At 39.6% G+C, this 18,673-nt stretch overlaps 1 protein-coding gene across 39 annotated transcripts in view; it reads right to left on the bottom strand.

The window, feature by feature from the left end:
- The window catches only part of ATF7IP2 (activating transcription factor 7 interacting protein 2), a 97,632-nt gene that overhangs the window by 48,513 nt on the left and 30,446 nt on the right, over positions 1-18,673 (bottom strand). For 18 of the 39 annotated variants that reach the window (XM_016929393.3, XM_054668161.2, XM_054668172.2 and 15 more), the window contains 4 exons: positions 15,334-15,412; positions 6,013-6,160; positions 3,649-4,466; positions 1,447-1,571 (listed from right to left, as the gene is read on the bottom strand). In XM_016929393.3, coding sequence (XP_016784882.1) covers positions 1,447-1,571; positions 3,649-4,456 — 933 coding nt within the window. In that variant the 5' untranslated portion in view covers positions 4,457-4,466; positions 6,013-6,160; positions 15,334-15,412. Of the gene's footprint in view, positions 1-1,446; positions 1,572-3,648; positions 4,467-6,012; positions 6,161-10,275; positions 10,359-15,333; positions 15,456-18,673 lie in introns of all 39 variants that reach the window. The other 21 variants (XM_009430276.4, XM_054668162.2, XM_054668191.2 and 18 more) reach the window with 3 other exon arrangements.

The following is an 18,673-nucleotide window of genomic DNA, read 5'->3' as shown; positions in this document are numbered from 1 at the left end:
GGTTATGTACACATCAGAAGTTACTTCTGGCTGGGCACGGTGGCTCACACCTGTAATCCCAGCACTTTGGGAGGCCGAGGCGGGCGGATCACTGAACTGCTGTTCAAGACCAGCCTGGCCAACATGGTAAAACCTGTCTCTACTAAAAATACACACAAAAAGTTAGCTGGGTGTGCTAGTGCACACCTGTAGTCCCAGCTACTCAGGAGGTGGAGGTAGCACTGAGCCGAGACTGTGCCACTGCACTCCAGTCTGGGTGACAAAGTGGGACTCTGCCTCAAACAAACAAACAAACAAACAAAAACTTACTTCTCACTTCAGCTACTAATTACTGGAAACAAGACACAGCTGGAATCCCCAACCTTCTTCTTGAATAACATGGTCCTTAGGGCTAGGATCCATGCTTACCATACTTCTACCCTTTCCTTGCCAACAACAGAACACTTACATATTTTTTACTGTCTCCTTTGGTCTTCTTCGAAGAAAACCAAAAGGTAGACACAGAAAAACTGTTGACTCACCCTTTAAGCTGGTTCTGCATAACTCTTTCCCTTTATTTTCCCTTAATTATTAGGTGAAGAATACACATTCATAGTATATGTAACTATGTAATTGTAATGGTCTGTTTTAAAAAATGGTAGTCTTTCTGTTTCTGAAACAGTTTGCAGGGCAGTTTAGACGGGGAAATTTCAGTCCATTACAGCTGGGAGACGTTAGTCTACTAGGTAATGATTTGTAGTGGTGGCATTCTAGTGGTAGTGAAATAGGAAAACATGGTCATCAAAACCCGTCCTCAGTATAGCCATTCTACTAGAACTGAAACATGCTACACTTCAGCTAACAATTGATCAAACGCATACTGAGACTGTAGTACAATGAGATAAAATGAGGCCACAATGAAAGCAAGAAGTGTATTTAATGATGCTATAAACCAAAATGTCAGATAGTGTACCATATCCGTTTAAGTTTGGAAAATAGGGCAAGTAAACCTGAATGCACAGGGACTTTGCAATGGACTTCCAGGTCGTTTGAGTCTTCTGGGTTGTGGTGAGATCTACAAATGGATAGAGCTGCAGATCTAAGAACCCCATGACTAGTACAAAAGAGACTGGATTCTTTAATAAAGCTGAAGGTCATGCAGTGTCTGACTTACAGACAAATATGAGTGTAATACTGACTGAAAGCCCATTCTCTTTTTGCAACAGGACTCTACCTACACATGATCCCTAGGTTATTCTGCATGAGACCATTTTCAAGAAACCAGAGCTGTTTTGGTAATGTAAGTAATTATCTCTCCCCAGTCTGTCTAATAATTTGGCTTTCACACACCAGCTCTGCATCAAGTGAAAGTCGTCTGTATTATGCCACTGTGGGGACCAGATAATTAACTTTTACCATGTTTTACTAATCAAAAGTAAAAGTTCCATTTAAGCCCCAATATTTTACCTGTTCCAGGAATGCTGTTTGACTTTCCAAACTTACACAAATATTTTCATTAATTTGCTCTGAAGTTTTCATGCGTTTAACATTTTCCTCGTTTTCTGAAAACATCCTCTTCTTTTGATAATGGCCTTGAGGAGATGGAAAGATTAGAAAGAAAGATATTTTAAAGAAAAAAACAGGTTCACTGTGGTGGCTCATGTCTGTAATCCCAGCACTCTGGGAGGCTAAGGAGGGAGGGTGGCTTAAGGCCAGGAGTTCAAGACCAGCCTGGGCAACATAGTGAAAATTCATCTCCACAAAAAATTTAAAATTAGCTGGGTATGGTGGGGCATGCCTGTAGTCTCAGCTACTCAGGAGGCTGAGGTGAGAGGATTGCTTGAGGCTGGGAGGTTGAGGTGGCAGTGAGCACCTTGACCACTGCACTCCAGCCTGGGCAGCACAGTGAGACCCTGTTTCAAGGAGGAAAAAAGAGAAGGAAATAGGAATTCTCTAATTTAGAGACCCTCTGAGCAAATGGAAAAACTAAAATGTGACACTGCAGCATTTTTTAGAACATTCAATTGCATAAAAATGTACCCACAAATTAACCTTGGAAAAAAATGAGTTATCTTAGGTAGGGTTCTGGTCTCAGATACTCTGTCCCTTTAATCTTACTTAATAATTCAATACACATATACGAACAAAAACTTAACAAATTATGGCATTTAATTCTCTATTTATAGTGACTTAAGTGGTTCTACGTTATTTTATATAAAGGTACTCTTTTTTCATTTTGAGAAGGAGTCTCGCTCTTGTCGCCCAGGCAAGAGTGAAGTGGCACGATCTTGGCTCAATGCAACTTCCGCCCCCCAGGTTCAAGAAATTCTCCTGTCTCAGTCTCCCGAGTAGCTGGGATAATAGGTGCCCACCACCACGCCTGGTTAATTTTTTTTGTATTTTTAGTAGAGACGGGGTTTCGCCATGTTGGCCAGGCTGGTCTTGAACTCCTGACCTCAGGTGATACACCTGCCTCAACCTCCGAAAGTGCTGGGATTATATTCGTTAGACACAGCGCCCGGCTTCTTTTTTTTTCTTTAAGAGACAGGGTCTTGGATCTGTTGCCCAGGCTAGCCTCGATGGCTCAAGTGATCCTCCTGCCTCGGCCTCCCAAAGTGCTGTTAATTACAGGCATGAGCCACCGCACCCAGCCAGTCCTATTATACATATTTTAAATAGATGATACTGTTATTATTTTTAAGCAATTTTAAATTCATCTTGTTAAATGACCATTCTGTAGTCTAGACAAGAACACAAAATTTATAGCATTAAATCAGTTTTTTTCTATTTCATTAACAAAATACCCTACTTCAAATGAAATTCACTTTTGCTATTTTAATGATGTTATAACCCAAGGACTTCATTTATTATTTGGGGTGCTTCTCTTTCTCTACACACACATGTACACACGTGTGAATATATTATCTATCATACTTAGCATGTGATTTACAGGTCAATTCTATAGAAAGAAATAGGGTTGGCTGGGCACAGTGGCTCACGCCTGTAATCCCAGCACTTTGGGAGGCCAAGGCGGGTGGATCACGAGGTCAGGAGTTCGAGACCAGCATGACCAACATGGTGAAACCCTGTTTCTACTAAAAATACAAAAAAAAAAAAAAAAAAAAAAATTAGCCGGGCGTAGTGATGCCCATCTGTAATCCCACCTACTCAGGAGGCTGAGGAAGGAGAATCACTTGAACCCGGGAGGTGGGGGTTGCAGTGAGCCAAGATTGCGCCACTGCACTCCAGCCCGAGCGACAGAGCGAGACTCCGTCTCAAAAAAAAAAAAAAAAAAAAAAAAAAAAAATAGGGGTTACCAACAATTTTTAAAACTCACTCTTTCAACTAGCCTCCTTCTTAATCTAATAAAACTTCAAAATAAGAAGAGATGTATATGAAATGAACCAAATAATTGCTATAAACCACCTTTTGATATTTTGTACTTAAGGAAAAGTGATTGATTCCTTCTTTGCAATAATTACCCTTTTAATATGGTGGATACCTGTCCCCCACCTCACTAAGAATGGTTCAGAAACAAGATACTGTGAAATAATTGTCATCATTTACCTTTTTTCTGTCTATACTCGTTTGTATATTTGAGACTTTAAAATATCCTAAAGAAAAGTGACTATTTTAATTTTTCTAAAAGGTGCATAAGTATATACTTACTGTTGTTATTAGTGTCAAGTGATGACTGCCATGTTGAGTCTGCACTTTCACAATTTGAAATACTGGTTCTACTACACTCATCGGTTTTCAAAATGTCATCAGCACAGTTGTTAGAAGTGACTGAATTCACCAAATTAGGTGTTTTCTCAACAGGCACAAAACCTGAGTCTTCTGAACATAAAATGTTGTCACTTTGCCTTTTATCATGTGATTCTGAATTGGAGTTTGTTTCTAAATGGAAAACCATCTGGTCAGTTTTCTTATCACCCACGGTACTGGTTACTGTAGACTCTGGCATCTGAACAACACCACTCAATACACTGGGTGGACAGCAACTACAAGCCCCTTCATGCTCAAAAAGGGATCTTGTTACATTTGTCTGATCCTCAGAATCGTTTTCAGAAGTGTTCAGTGAATCTTTTGCCTCTTCTGTGAAGACTCTGCTGGGGGATTCTGTTGTTCTACTTGGCTTTTGGTACGAACAAACAACTTGTTCCAATTTTGTTTCTGAATGAACAGTTTCTTCTACTGGTTTTATGCAATTCTGAGAGAATACTTTACTTTTCTCTGATATTGAATTTTTATTAGAGTCCAATGAGGATGCACCATTTTCAGAAGGGCTACATTTGGTAGTTATGACACTAGGACTGAAACTCTGATTACCGCTTGGAACATTACTCCCAATTGCTGTTTTCAGCGCTTCAACATTCCTTGACTTATTCAGCATCTCTACTTGCTTCCGGCAACTTAGGGGCATTGTCTTTTTGGCTTTTAATATCTTCCGTTTACTTCTATCTGGACTTGCCATCTTTCATATCCTGGAATTTAAGACATCATATTTAAATGCATTTCTCTAGTGAATAAAAGTTATTTACTACTGAATTAAAGTTATTTATTTACAATATTAAAATAACATTGACACTGTCTCTCCGGATTTAGATAATCACCTTACTGAAAATCATATCCATTTTCATGACACTGAAAACATAAAAATCTTTTCTATTGTTTCTATAAATCTAAACTACATAAATTCAAAATCTGTATTGCTAGTAAGCCTCTACCTGATAGTTTTATCTAGCCACTTCTTGTTATATCACCTCAGTGCTATAACCATTCACTATTTATTCATCCAGGTAAGTCATAGTTTAAATAATCTAAACATTAAATTGCACTTATTCATAAAAACAAAAAAAAGTTTTTATAAAACATTCCATTTTCTATACATAATGGCATCTGCTTAAGCTTTCCTAATGTTCAAGCTTCTAAAATAAATGTGGCCAGGTGTGGTGGCTTATGCCTGTAACCCCAGCAGTTTGGGAGGCCGAGTTGGAAGGATTATTTGCAGTAAGGGGTTCGAGACCAGCTTGGTCAACGGGGTGAAACCCTGTCTCTACTAAAAATACAAAAATTAGCCAGGCATGGTGGCATGCACCTGTAATCCCAAGCTAGTCGGCAGGCTGAGGCACAAGAATCACTTGAACCCGGGAGGTGGAGGTTGCAGTGAGCCAACATCACGCCACTGTACTCCAGCTTGGGCAACAGAGTGAGACAGTCAAAATAAAATAAAATAAAATAAAAAATAAATAATAAAATAAAATTAAAATAAAATAAAACAAAATAAAATAAATAAAATAAAATAAATAAAATAAATAAAATAAAATTAAAATAAAATAAAATAAAACCAGCACTAAGATACATAACATTCCAGCTTAAATAAACAAGCCAACTAACCCGGTAGGGTGGCTCACGCCTGTAATCCTAGCACTTTGGGAGGCCAAGGCAGGTGGATCACCTGAGGTCAGGAGTTCAGGCCAGCCTGGCCAACAGGGCAAAACGCCATCTCTATTAAAAATACAAAAACTAGCCAGGCATGCTGGCACATGCCTGTAATCCCAGCTTCTGGGAGGCTGAGGCAAGTGAATCACTTGAACCCAGGAGGCAGAGGTTGCAGTGAGCCGAGATCGTGCCATTGTACTCCAGCCTGGACGACAGAGCGAGACTCTGTCTTAAAACAAACAAACACACAAACAAACCTGATATATATACTAAATAAATCCAAAAAAGAGCACAACACTCTTCATTAATTAAGACCCTAATATGCCTATACAATTCTATTTTTCCTACAGGACTGTGTATTATATGATTGTCTCTTCATGAATACAATTTTTGTATTATTTTCCAAAGAAAACGAACAAATCAAATCTTTCCTCTAGCATGGTTTTATGATGTATTTGCTAAAAGTGATAATCATGATGCATAAAATTAGCAGCTTTGCCTGAAGACACTGCTACAGTTTTGTGTCCTACAAATAAAAACATTCTTATATTATTTTAAAGGGAGAATTCAACCAGGTGTGGCACATACCTGTGGTCTCAGCTACTCAGGAGGCTGATGCAGGAGGTTCACTTGAGCCCAGGAATTAGACAGTGCCGTGATCTGTGATTGCACCACTGCACTCCAGCATGGGTGACAGAGCGAGACCGTGTCTCAAAAAAAAAAAAAAGCAGGATTCCTATCAAAAAAAGAAAATAAATATATGGTGAATTTATAATTGAATGTGCTATGTTATTTTTGACAGGAGAAAAGTGCTGTTTTGACTGGAAATTGATGAGAATGAAATCCTACACTTAAAATTTTAAACATCAGATAATTGGGAATTTTTTCCTGATTACCTTCTGGTTCCATAATTTGCACTTTGGCTTCTCTAATACTCACATATTACAGGTGCCAGGCACCAGAGACCACATTCCCAACACAATCAGGCTGACAGGCTATAATTACCTACATCCAGAAATGACTCTGAATCACAAACACATCCCACTAAACACAAATAAATCCCCCAATCACAAAATGCCTGAAACCACTCTACTGCCAGCTGACACAAAGAAGAAATCAAGGTGAAGAGAGACAGGGGTCTTAAATGACTATACTTAAAATATCTTACTATTGTAAATCTGATGAAAACATCCAACCACGTGAACGTATTGTTACTATGGCCCTTCTAAGGGCCTTTGGAAAAGGCCCAAACTAGTAAAATGTGCTGAAATTTAAGCTCTGGAGTAAAAAAATGCCTCTACATTTGATGCATACAAAAGACTTGTAATATGTGTTAATTACAAAGTATAATAAAGTGAACATCTTTGAAACACCCGCAACAAATAAGTAGAATACTATCAGTAACCTGCATTTACTTATGTTTCTCCAAACTATGCCCCTTGCACCTCTTCTCCATCCTGATGATGTATCCTAAACTTAGTTTATAATTCTATTACTTTTTCTACAGTTTCATCATAAATGTCATACGTAAACAAATATACTGTTTAATTTTGTTGTTGAGCAAATTATAGCTAATACTTGTTTTTTCAGTTATATATATGTACAAAATTCATCCATGTGCTTATGTATAGCAATAATTCATGTTCTTCTTTGCACTGTAATAATACTTTGGGTAGATATACCAAAATTTGTTTATCTGATCACTTGTTTGAAAGATCTTTGGGTCACCTCCAGTTCCTTTTTTTTTTTTTTGAGACAGGGTCTTGCTGCTCTGTTACCCAGGCTGGAGTGCAGCATGGCTCATGGCAGCTTCAGCCTCCCAGGCTCAAGCTATCCTCCCACCTCAGTCTCCTAAGAGGCTGGGATTACAGGCATGCACCACCACAACTGGCTAATTTGTAAAAAAAATTTGGTGGATATTGGGTCTTACTATGTTGCCCAGGCTAGTCTGAAACTCCTGGGCTGAAGTGATCCTCATGCCTTAGCCTCCCAAAGTGCTGGGATTACATCTCCAGTTCTTGTTGATGTTCTGACACAACAATGCTATTCTGATTATTTCTGTCTCAAGGGGCTTATGTGTAAGCATTTCCTGAGTGAATTTCTAGATACTGATAAGGTATCCATGTTCAACTTTTCAAGAAAGCCAAATTATTTCCTGGAGCAGTTTTACCAGTTTGCATCCATACAGTCAATACTTAAGAGTTACCACTGAGCCACATCCTCTTGAACCCTTGGTATTGCCAGATTTGATTTTAGCCAATCTACTTGGATAAAGAATTAGCTCTCATTGTCTTAATTTGCGTTTCCCTAATTACTATCATCTTTTCCTATGTTTATTAGCTATGTTTACTTGTCTGTAAAAATTCCTGGTTATTTCCTGCTCATGACTTCTTGGGGTGTCTTTCCTCTTTCATTTTCAAAGCATACTTAACATATTATAAACCATATTCTGGCCAGGTGCAGTGGCTCAAGCCTGTAATCCCAGCACTCTGGAAGGCTGAGGCGAAAAGATCACCTGAGGCCAGGAGTTCGAGACCACCCTGGCCAACAGGGTGAAACCCTGTCTGTACTAAAAACTACAAAAATTTGCTGGGTGTGGTGGCACACGTCTGTATTCCTGGCTACTTGGGAGAACAAGGCAAGAGAATCGCTTGAACCCGGGAGATGGAGGTTGCAGTGAGCCGAGATCACACCACTGTACTTCGGCCTGGACAACAGAGTGGGACATTGTCTTAAAAAACAAAAAAACAAAAACCAAAAACATATTCCTTGTCAATCCTTTGTTATATGAGTTACAGGTATCTTATTAGGCTCTTCCTAATTTTAATATAGTCAAGTTAAATAATTTTTTTTCTTTTATGGTTAAAGTTTGATCTCTTCCTTGTGACATCCTTCTCTACTCCATGTTGTGTGAAATAGTGAAGCCTACTGGTGGTAAAGAAGCCTTTCACTGATATAAGTTATTTAAGGACACGGTGCTATACCATGGCTGTGCAATTATTACAATATATAGTAAGAATGCAGAGTGCCAGCTCAGAGTAAATTTGTTAAACTTCATGAAAAACATGAACTAAATGGTCATCAACATTACACACTTCATAACTGGTTAAACTTACGGCTCTGAGGAGAAGTATTTCACCTGGAAAATGTCTGCATGAGAATGCTTACGGGAGACAAGTCAAACTGCTGATAAAAGGTGCAAGTAAGTTAAATATTTCTAACTATATAGTTTGCCTATCATAGAACCCGTTTAGTGAAGTTGAATTCATTGCTGAGAATAAAAAACCACCCAAACTAATTGGGGATCCCTACCAACACCAGAATTCCTCTCTTTAGCCAATTTGAATTATTTGCTATCACATAAGCCACAACTCACAGATCTTTGAGATGGTAATACTGTCCTGTAACACATGCTGCAAAAGATGAAATTACATTTTCTCAAGTTTTAAATTTAATTACATTTTCTCAAGTCATTTACAATTTAAGTCCTTAATCCATCTAGAATTTATTTTAGCACATAGAAAGAGGAAAGGACCTATTTTCATTTTTCCCTCAGATGCATAATTGCTTGGCTGTATCCTCACTGTTAACTTCATTTTGAAATAATAAAATTATCTAATCTGTACTTTTAATGTTTTATGATGATGTAAATCCCACTGAATATAATGTTGTCCATCCTTTACCTTTAACTTTTTTTTTTTTTTTTGAGATGGAGTTTCACTCTTGTTGCCCAGGCTGGAGTGCAATGGCACGATCTCAGCTCATCGCAACCTCTGCCTCCCATGTTCAAGCGATTCTCCTGCCTCAGCCTCCTGAGCAGCTGGGATTACAGGCGTGTGGCACCAGGCCTGGCTAATTTTGTATTTTTAATAGAGACGGGGTTCCTCAATGTTGGTCAGGCTGGTCTCAAACTCCCGACCTCAGGTGATTTGCCCACCTCGGCCTCCCAAAGTGCTGGGATTACAGATGTGAGCCACCACACCCGGCCTACTTTTAACATTTTTGTATCAATTTATGTTTCTTGTAATATATGAATATTTTCACCTAATGAATTTGTCTTTCAACAGAATTTAATCCATTTACATTAGTTATACATGCCATATTAAAGCCTTAATTTACATTATTTACATTATTGTTACTATATTATTTAATATTAAGGTGTCATTAATTTGTTTTTTTTTTTTTGTAAGATCTGAATCTGCTTCACAATTGCATGGAATTGAATACCTTTAAAGATTTCCAGCTGGGCACAGTGGCTCACGCCTGTGTAATCCCAGCAGTTTAGGAGGCTGAGGCGGGTGGATCACTTGAGGTCAGGAGTTCAAGACCAGCCTGGCCAACGTGGTGAAACCCCGTTTCTACTAAAAATACAAAAAAAAAAAAAATAAGTAGCCAGGCATGGGTGTAGGCACCTGTAAACCCAGCTACTCAGGAGGCTGAGGTGGGATAATCGCTTGAACCCGGGAGGCAGAGGTTGCGGTGAGCCGAGATTGAGCCATTGCATGCTAGCCTGGTCCACAGGAGCGAAACTCTGTCTCAAAAAAAAAAAAAAAAAAATCTGATATAAACATTCATGTGCAAGTTTTTATGTGGACGTAATGTTTTCATGTTTCTTTGTTCTATATACCTAGCAGTAGAATTATTTGGTCATGTGGTAACTCTAGATTTAACCTTCTGAGGAACTACCAGACTGTTTCCCAAAATGGCTGGAACAACTTACATTCACACCAGCAGTGGATCAGAGTTCCAATTTTAACACCTTTTCACCAACACTTCTTATCTGTTTGTCTGAGTATAGTCATCCTGTTTCAACTGATGTAGTGCCTTATTGCCATTTTGATTTGTATTTACCTGACAGCTAATGATGTTGAGAATCTTTTCATGTACTTCTTGGAGGCTTGTGCATCTTCTTTGGATAAATGTCTGTGCAGATTCTTTGAGAATTTAAAAACTGTGTTATTTGCATTTTTATTACTGGCTTGTAAGAGTTCCTTATATATTTTAGATTAAGTCCCTTATAAGATACAATTTACAAACTTTCCCTCGCATTATATGGATTGTCTTTCCCATTCCTTGATGGTATGCTTTGAAAACAGTGTAAAATTTTCATAAAGCATAATTTCTAAAGATTTAAAAACACATTTACGTGTGTTCTTAGCAAGTATATCACAGCCTAATCCAAGGTCCTAAGAATTTTAAAGTTTTATAAGTGCTTATATTTAGGTTTTTGATCCATTTTCAGTTAAGTTTTGCTTATGGTGAGAGATAGGGGTCTGTTGGGAACAGGACCCCAAATCTAGCCATAAACAGGCCCCAAAACTGGCCATAAACAAAATCTCTGCAGCAGTGTGACATGCTCGTGATGGCTATGATGCCCACGCTGAAGGTTGTTGGTTTACCAGAATGAGGGCAAGGGAACACCTGGCCCACCCAGGGCAGAAAACCCCTTAAGGCGTTCCAGAACTGCAAACAATAGCATGAGTGATCTGTGCCTTAAAGACATGTTCCTGCTGCAGATAACTAGCCAGAGCCCATCCTTTTGTTTCCCGATTTAAACTATAATCTATAGAAACAATGCTTATCACTGGCTTGCTATCAATAAATATGTGGGTAAAACTCTTCGTGGCTCTCAGCTATGAAGGCTATCAGCCCCGATTCCTGCTCCACACTCTATATTTCTATGCGTGTGCTGGAGCAACAACTGGAGAATGTGGAACTACGCTGGAGGACACCCGAGTACTCTTAAGCAATCCCTGTGGTGAGTAAGAAGGGGAGCTCGGAAGCATCAGGGTAACAATGGGACAAGTGTGGGCTCTGGTTCGTTCCACCTTGGAACCTTTTCACACTGATGATGAGGAGGAAGGAGGGTGTAACGAAGTGACATAAGAGGTGACAGAGCAGGTTTGTTGGCCAGCTAAAGCTAAAGTGGCAAAGGAGGGAGAGGTTTGTCCCTACCCTTCTGCACCCCCTCATTATTTTGAAGAAAAAGAGTGGCCTGACCCTCCCGATCTTTTTCCAGAGGACAGTGGGTGAAAAGTAGATGCCCCAGTAACTGTTTGGGCAGTGCCTTGAGCGACCCCTCTCAGTTCTTTTCAGGCAGGAATTCAGCAAGCTAGACGAGAGGGTGATATAGAGGCTTGGCAGTTCCCTGTCAGAATACACCACCCATATCAACAAGGAAATATCATAGCTACGTTTGAGCCTTTTCCTTTTAAAATACTTGAAGAATGTAAACAAGCTATAAATCAATATAGACCAGGTTCTCCTTTTGTAACAGGACTGTTAAAGAATGTTGCTGTCTCCAGCCAGATGATGCCAGCATTACTTCTAGGTAGGTCTAGTTTAAATAAATAAATTTATTTATTTATTTATTTGATGGAGTCTCACTCTGTCACCCAGGTTGGAGTGCATTGGTGTGGTCTCGGCTCACTGCCAGCTCCGCCTCCCAGGCTCACGCCATTTTCCTGCCTCAGCCTCCTGAGTAGATGGGACTACAGGTGCCCGCCACCACGCCTGGCTAATTTTTTGTATTTTTAGTAGAGACGAAGTTCCACCATGTTAGCCAGGATGGCCTTGATCTCCTGACCTCGTGATCTGCCTGCCTTGGCCTCCCAAAGTGCTGGGATTACAGGCGTGAGCCACTGCACCTGGCCTCTAGTTTAAATTTAAAAGGAATGCAAGTACATACTGGAGTCATTAATTCAGATTACAATGGGGAAATTCAAATTGCAGTATCTACTTCTGTTCCCTGGAAAGCAGAGCCAGGAGCGTGTATAGCACAGCTCCTGATTGTGCCATATGTGGAAATGGGGAAAAGTGAAACTAAACGAACAGGAGGATTTGGAAGCACAAATAAACAAGGCAAAGCAGCTTATTGGGGGAATCAAATTACTGATAAATATCCTATCTGTGAAATAACTATTCAGGGAAAGAAATTTAAAAGTTTGGTAGATACAGGAACAGACATTTCATTCATTTCTCTACAGCACTGGCTGTCCTCATGGCCAATTCAACCTGCTCAATTTAACATAGCTGAAGTTCGTAAAGCCCCTGAAGTATATCAAAATAGTTATATCTTGCATTGTGAAGGGCCTGATGGGACAACCTGGGACTATTCAACCAATTGTAACTTCTATACCTATAAATTTATGGGGGAGAGACTTATTACAACAATGAGGAGAACAAGTTCTAATTCCAGAGCAATTATACAGCCCTCAAAGTCAACATATGATGCATGAAACGGAGTATGTCCCTGGTATGGGGCTAGGAAAAAATTTGCAAAGTTTGAAGGAACCGCTTCAAGTGGAAAGACAAAGTCCCGCCAAGGTTTAGGATATCATTTTTGATGGTGGCCATTGTTAAGCCTCCAGAACCTATACCTTTAAAATGGTTAACAGATAAGCCAATTTGGATAGAACAACGGCTGCTGAGCAAAGAGAAACTGGAGGCTTTAGAGGACTTAGTTACTGAACAATTAGAAAAAGGACACATAGCTCCAACATTTTCCCCTTGGAATTCTCCAGTTTTCATAATTAAGACAAAATCAGGTAAATGGAGAATGTTAACTGACTTAAGGGCCATTAATTCAGTTATACAACCTATGGGGGCATTACAGCCAGGACTGCCTTCTCCTATGATTCTGAAAAATTGGCCTTTAATAGTCATAGATTTAAAAGACTGTTTCTTTACTATCCCCTTAGCTGAGCAAGACTGTGAATGGCTTGCATTTACAATACCTGTGGTAAACAACCTGCAGCCTGCTAAGCATTTTCATTGGAAAGTGTTGCCACAAGGCATGTTAAACAGTCCAACAATTTGCCAGACGTATGTAGGGCAAGCAATTGAATCTACTCGTAAAAAATGTTCACAGTGTTACATTATTCATTATATGGATGATATACTTTGTGCTGCCCCACTAGAGAATTATTACTCCAATCTTACGATCACTTGCAAATTTTGATTTCTTGTGCTGGTTTAATCATAGCTCCTGACAAAATTCAGACTACTACTCCTTACTCCTACTTGGGGACCTTAGTAAATGACACTACCATTGTGCCACAGAAAGCAACCATACGTAGGGATCAACTGAAAACATTAAATGACTTTCAAAAATTACTAAGGGACATTAATTGGATACAACCTGCTCTAGGCATTCCTACCTATGCCACGAGTAATCTATTTTCTATCCTTAGAGGAGATCCTAGTCGCAATAGCCCTCAGCAATTAACAAAGGAGGCGGAGGCAGAGTTACAGCTAATTGAGAAGCAAGTGCATAAGGCTCAAATAAGTAGAAAAGATCCAGAGAAGACCCTAGATTTCTAATTTTTTTCAACTCAGGTTCACCTACTGGTGTTATTGTTCAAGAGCAAGATCTTGTACAGCGGCTTTTCTTCCACATACTAATTCACGGACTCTAACTCCTTATTTAGATCAAATTGCTACTGTGATAGGAAATCAGAGAACTCAGATTGTTAAATTACATGGATATGATCCTGGAAAAATTGTCCGTCTCACAAAGGCACAAATACAGCAAGCTTTTATAAATAGTCTTACTTGGCAAACTCATTTAGCTGACTTTGTGGATATTCTCAATAACCATTTTCCTAAAACAAAACTGTTTCAATTTTTGAAATTAACTAATTGGATTCTCCCTAAAATAACTAAATTTTAACCAACTGAAAGTGCTGAAAATGTCTTCACAGGTGGGTCTAGTAATGGTAAAGCTTCTTATTCTGGCTTGAAAGGTAAAGTATTTCAGATGCCCTATACTTCAGCTCAAAAAGCAGAGCTTGTAGCTGCAATTGAGGTATTGACTGCCTTTGATATGCCTATTAATGTGATTTCTGATTCTTCATAGGTGGTTCATTCCACACAATTAATTGAAAATGCTCAGTTACGATTTCACACAGATGAACAACTGATTATTTTCCCAATTGCAAACAGCAGTTAGGAGTAGAATGCACCCTTTTACATCATTTACATTAGGGCTCACACACCTCTTCCAGGACCTTGGACTGCAGGGAATCAAATGGCTGATCACCTAGTTGCTACTGCAGTATCTAATGACAGACACTTTCACAATTTAACCTATGTTAATGCCTCTGGTCTCAAACGCAGGTATAGCATTACCTGGAAAGAAGCTAAAGCTACTATCCAGCGATGCCCAACTTGCCAAATGGTGCATTCCTCATCTTTTATAGGAGGAGTTAATCCTCGCAGATTAGAACCTAATTCTCTTTGGCAAATGGATGTCACCCATGTTCCCTCGTTTGGGAGACTAGCTTATGTGCATGTATGTGTAGATACCTTTTCTCACTTTGTCTGGGCTACATGCCAATCAGGACAGTCTTCTGCCTGTGTTAAACATCATCTTTTGCAGTGTTTTGAGGTGACGGGCATTCCAGCATCTATTAAAAAGGACAATGCCCCAGGCTATATATACTAACCAAGCTCTAGCTATATTTTTCTCTGTATGGAATATTAAACACATTACTGGCATCCCATGTAATTCTCAAGGACAACCCATTGTGGAATGAATGAATCTCTCCCCGAAACAGCTGTTGCAAAAGCAAAAGGAGGGAAACAGGGACTACAGGACATCACATATGCAACTGAATCTAGCATTATTGACTTTACATTTTTTGAGCCTGCGTAAAGGCCAGATGCTATCAGCAGCTGAACAGCATCTACAGAAACCAGCTGCAAAGGCAGAAGCAGAACAACTGGTTTGGTGGAGAGATGCAATAACAAAAATTGGGAAACAGGTAAAATAATAATTTGGGGTAGAGGTTATGCTTGTATTTCGCCAGGACCGAATCAACAGCCAATTTGGGTGCCATTGAGATACCTAAAGCCTTACTATGAGCCAGATACTCCAGAAGAGGTTTTGGGAGGATTCCAAACACCCACCAGTTGCAGCCATGTTGAGACTGACACTGAGGAGGACCCCAACTGTCACGAGCAACACCTGTCGAATGCAGCCACCTACCTGGGGACAGATAAAGAAGCTGTCACAGATGGTGGAAGAAAACCTGAGGAAAGCGGGACAACCAATCACAATGAGTAATTTAATGATAGCTATGATAGCAGTGATCACCACTGCCATGAGTATTCCTTTAGCAAGGGCTGACACAGAGAACAATTATACTTATTGGGTATATTTACCTTTTCCACCACTTCTACGGCCTGTAACTTGGCTGGACCCCCCAGTGGAGGTATACACTAATGATAGCTCTTGGATGCTCGGTCCTACAGATAATAGAGGCCCATCTCACCCAAGAGGAAGGAACTGTTAGGAATATTTCTTTAGGATTTGAACATTCACCTAACTGTTTGGGAAAGGCCACTAGTTGCCTACCCTCTCACTATCAATCTTGGCTGGCAATAATGCCTGGATGTAATCATTCTATGACACAGTTACACATGCTTTCTGGTCTCACTATTTACCATAATAAATCTGCTCCTATAATTGAGGTATACTGCCATCAAAAACCTGTTTGTAAACAGAATTGGACCTGGCCCGAAAAAATGAATGTACTTGTTTGGGAAGATTGCGTTGCAGAACAGGCAGAGGTGCTGCGCAATGATTCCCATGGAATCATTATTGATTGGTCCCCTAAGGGGATGTTTAGCACGAATTGTACCTCTCAGTCTGCGTGCCATGGCCACACTATATTCAGTTGGTCTGAACAAAACAGTCAGATGGTAGAAATGGTAAGAAGTATGGCAAGAGTTCCTATTATCTGGAAACACAGTGGTATAGTTGCACCTCAACCTCAAATGATATGGCCCGCTCTAGGAGCTAAACATAAGGCTTTGTGGAAACTATTCATGGCTCTTAATAAGATCAAAATTTGGGAAAGAATAAAAAAGCATCTAGAAGGACACTCTACAAACTTGTCATTGGACATTGCAAAATTAAAAGAACAAATATTTAAAGCATCCCAGGCACACCTGACCTTAATGCCAGGAACTGGAGTGCTTGAAGGAGCTGCAGACAGATTAGCAGCTATTAACCCATTAAAATGGATAAAAACACTTGGAGGCTCTGTGATTTCAATGATGATTGCGCTTTTAATCTGTGTTGTCTTTGTATAGTCTGCAGATGTGGATCCTGACTCCTGCAAGTAGTAGCTCACCGTGATAAAGCTGCCTTTGCTTCTATTGTCTTGCAAAAACAAAAAAGGGGGACATGTTGGGAACAGGCCCCCAAATCTGGCCATAAACAGGCCCCAAAACTGGCCATAAACAAAATCTCTGCAGCAGTGTGACATGCTTGTGATAGCTATGATGCCCACGCTGAAGGTTGTTGGTTTACCAGAATAAGGGCAAGGAACACCTGGCCCACCTTGGGTGGAAAACCGCTTAAGGCGTTCCTGAACCACAAACAATAGCATGAGTGATCTGTGCCTTAAGGACATATACCTGCTGCAGATAACTAGCCAGAGCCCATCCCTTTGTTTCCCATTTTAGTTAATCTATACTCTATAGAAACAATGCTTACCACTGGCTTGCTGTCAATAAATACGTGGGTAAAACTCTGTTTGTGGCTTTCAGCTCTGAAGGCTGTCAGCCCCCTGATTCCCACTCCGCACTCTATATTTCTGTGTGTGTGTCTTTAATTCCTCTAGAGCCACTGGGTTAGGGTCTCCACAACCGACGTGGACATCCAATTGTTCCAGCACAATTTTAAAACACCATTACTTACCTTTTTTATGACACCCTCATAAAAAACAAATTGACTTTAAATGAGAAGGTGTATTTCTGGGTTCACGATTCTATTCCATTTGTGTATAGGTCTGTACCACATTATCTTGATTACTGTCATTTGTGAGAAGTTTGGAATTCAGGATGTGTAAGTCCTCCAACTTTGTTATTCTTGGAGAAGACTGTTTTGGCTATTGTGGGTCCCTTGAATTTCCATATAAATTTTAGGACCAGATTATCAATTTCTGTCTAGTATGAGTGTGGTGGTGTTCCCTACCATTATTGTTCAGCTGTCTATCTCTTTCTTTAACTATAGTAATATTTAATGAATCTGGGTGGCCCAGTGTTCACTGCATGCATATTTAGGATTGTTATATCCTCTTGTTGAATTGATCCCTTTATCATTAAATAATGATCATGTTTGTCTTTCTTTACTGCTTTTGATTTAAAGCTAATTGTATGTGAGATATGTCTAGCTGCTCCTGCTCAATTTTGGTTTCCATTGCACAGAATATCTTTTTCTACCCCTTCAACTTGAGTCTAAACGTGTCTTACCATGTAAGACACATTTCTGGTAAGCAGCATATACGTGGTTGATGGGTTTTGAAAATCCATTCCATCAATCTCTCTTTTCAGTGGAGCATTTCATCCATTCAGGTTCAATGTTAATATTAATATGAGAGGTTTTGATCCTGTCACATTATCAATTATTACCTAGTTGTTGTATAAATTCTTTCCTTGTTTTCCTCGTCTTTGTGGTATAATGGAATTACACTGTGTTGCCATTTGATTCCTTTCTCTTCTTCCTTTATGTGATTGTTTTATATGACCTCTGATTCTTATACTTTCATGAGGTTTCATTTCCAGTTTTAATTTGTAACTTCTGTGGGTACATAAGATACTTTGATACAGAGATGCGATGCATAATAATCACATTGGTAAATGGGGTATCTATCCCCTGAAGCATTTATCCTTTGTGTTACAAACAATCCAATTATAGTCTTAGTTATTTTTAAATGTATAACTAAATTATTGATGACTATAGTCACCCAGTTGTGCAATTAAATACTAGGTTAACTAGGTCTTAATTCATTCTAACTACTTTTTTTTGAGACAGAGTCTTGCCCTGTTGCCCAGGCTGGAGTGCAGTGGTGTGATCTTGGCTCAATGCAACCTCCGCCTACTGGGTTCATGTGATTCTGCTGCCTCAGCCTCCTGAGTAGCTGGGATTACAGGTGCCCATCACTACCACACCAGGCTAACTTTTGTGTTTTTTAGTAGAGAGGCAGTTTCGCCATGTTGGCCAGGCTGGTCTCGAACTCCTGGCCTCAGGTGATCCACCTGCCTCGGCCTCCCAAAGTGCTAGGATTACAGGTGTAAGCCACTGTGCCTGGCCCATTCTAACTACTTTTTATACCCATTAACCACCCCCACCTTCTTCCCCAACACAAAATACCTTTCCCAGCCTATGGTAACCATCCTTCTATTCTCACCATAAATTCAAATGTTTTAATTTTTAGCTCCCACAAATAAGTGAGAACAT

This window comes from Pan troglodytes, chromosome 18, assembly GCF_028858775.2.
Source record: "Pan troglodytes isolate AG18354 chromosome 18, NHGRI_mPanTro3-v2.0_pri, whole genome shotgun sequence".
NCBI classification, from domain to species: Eukaryota; Metazoa; Chordata; class Mammalia; order Primates; family Hominidae; genus Pan; species Pan troglodytes.
Note: the sequence above shows the minus strand (reverse complement) of the source record. Positions and strands in the feature narration are given on the sequence as shown.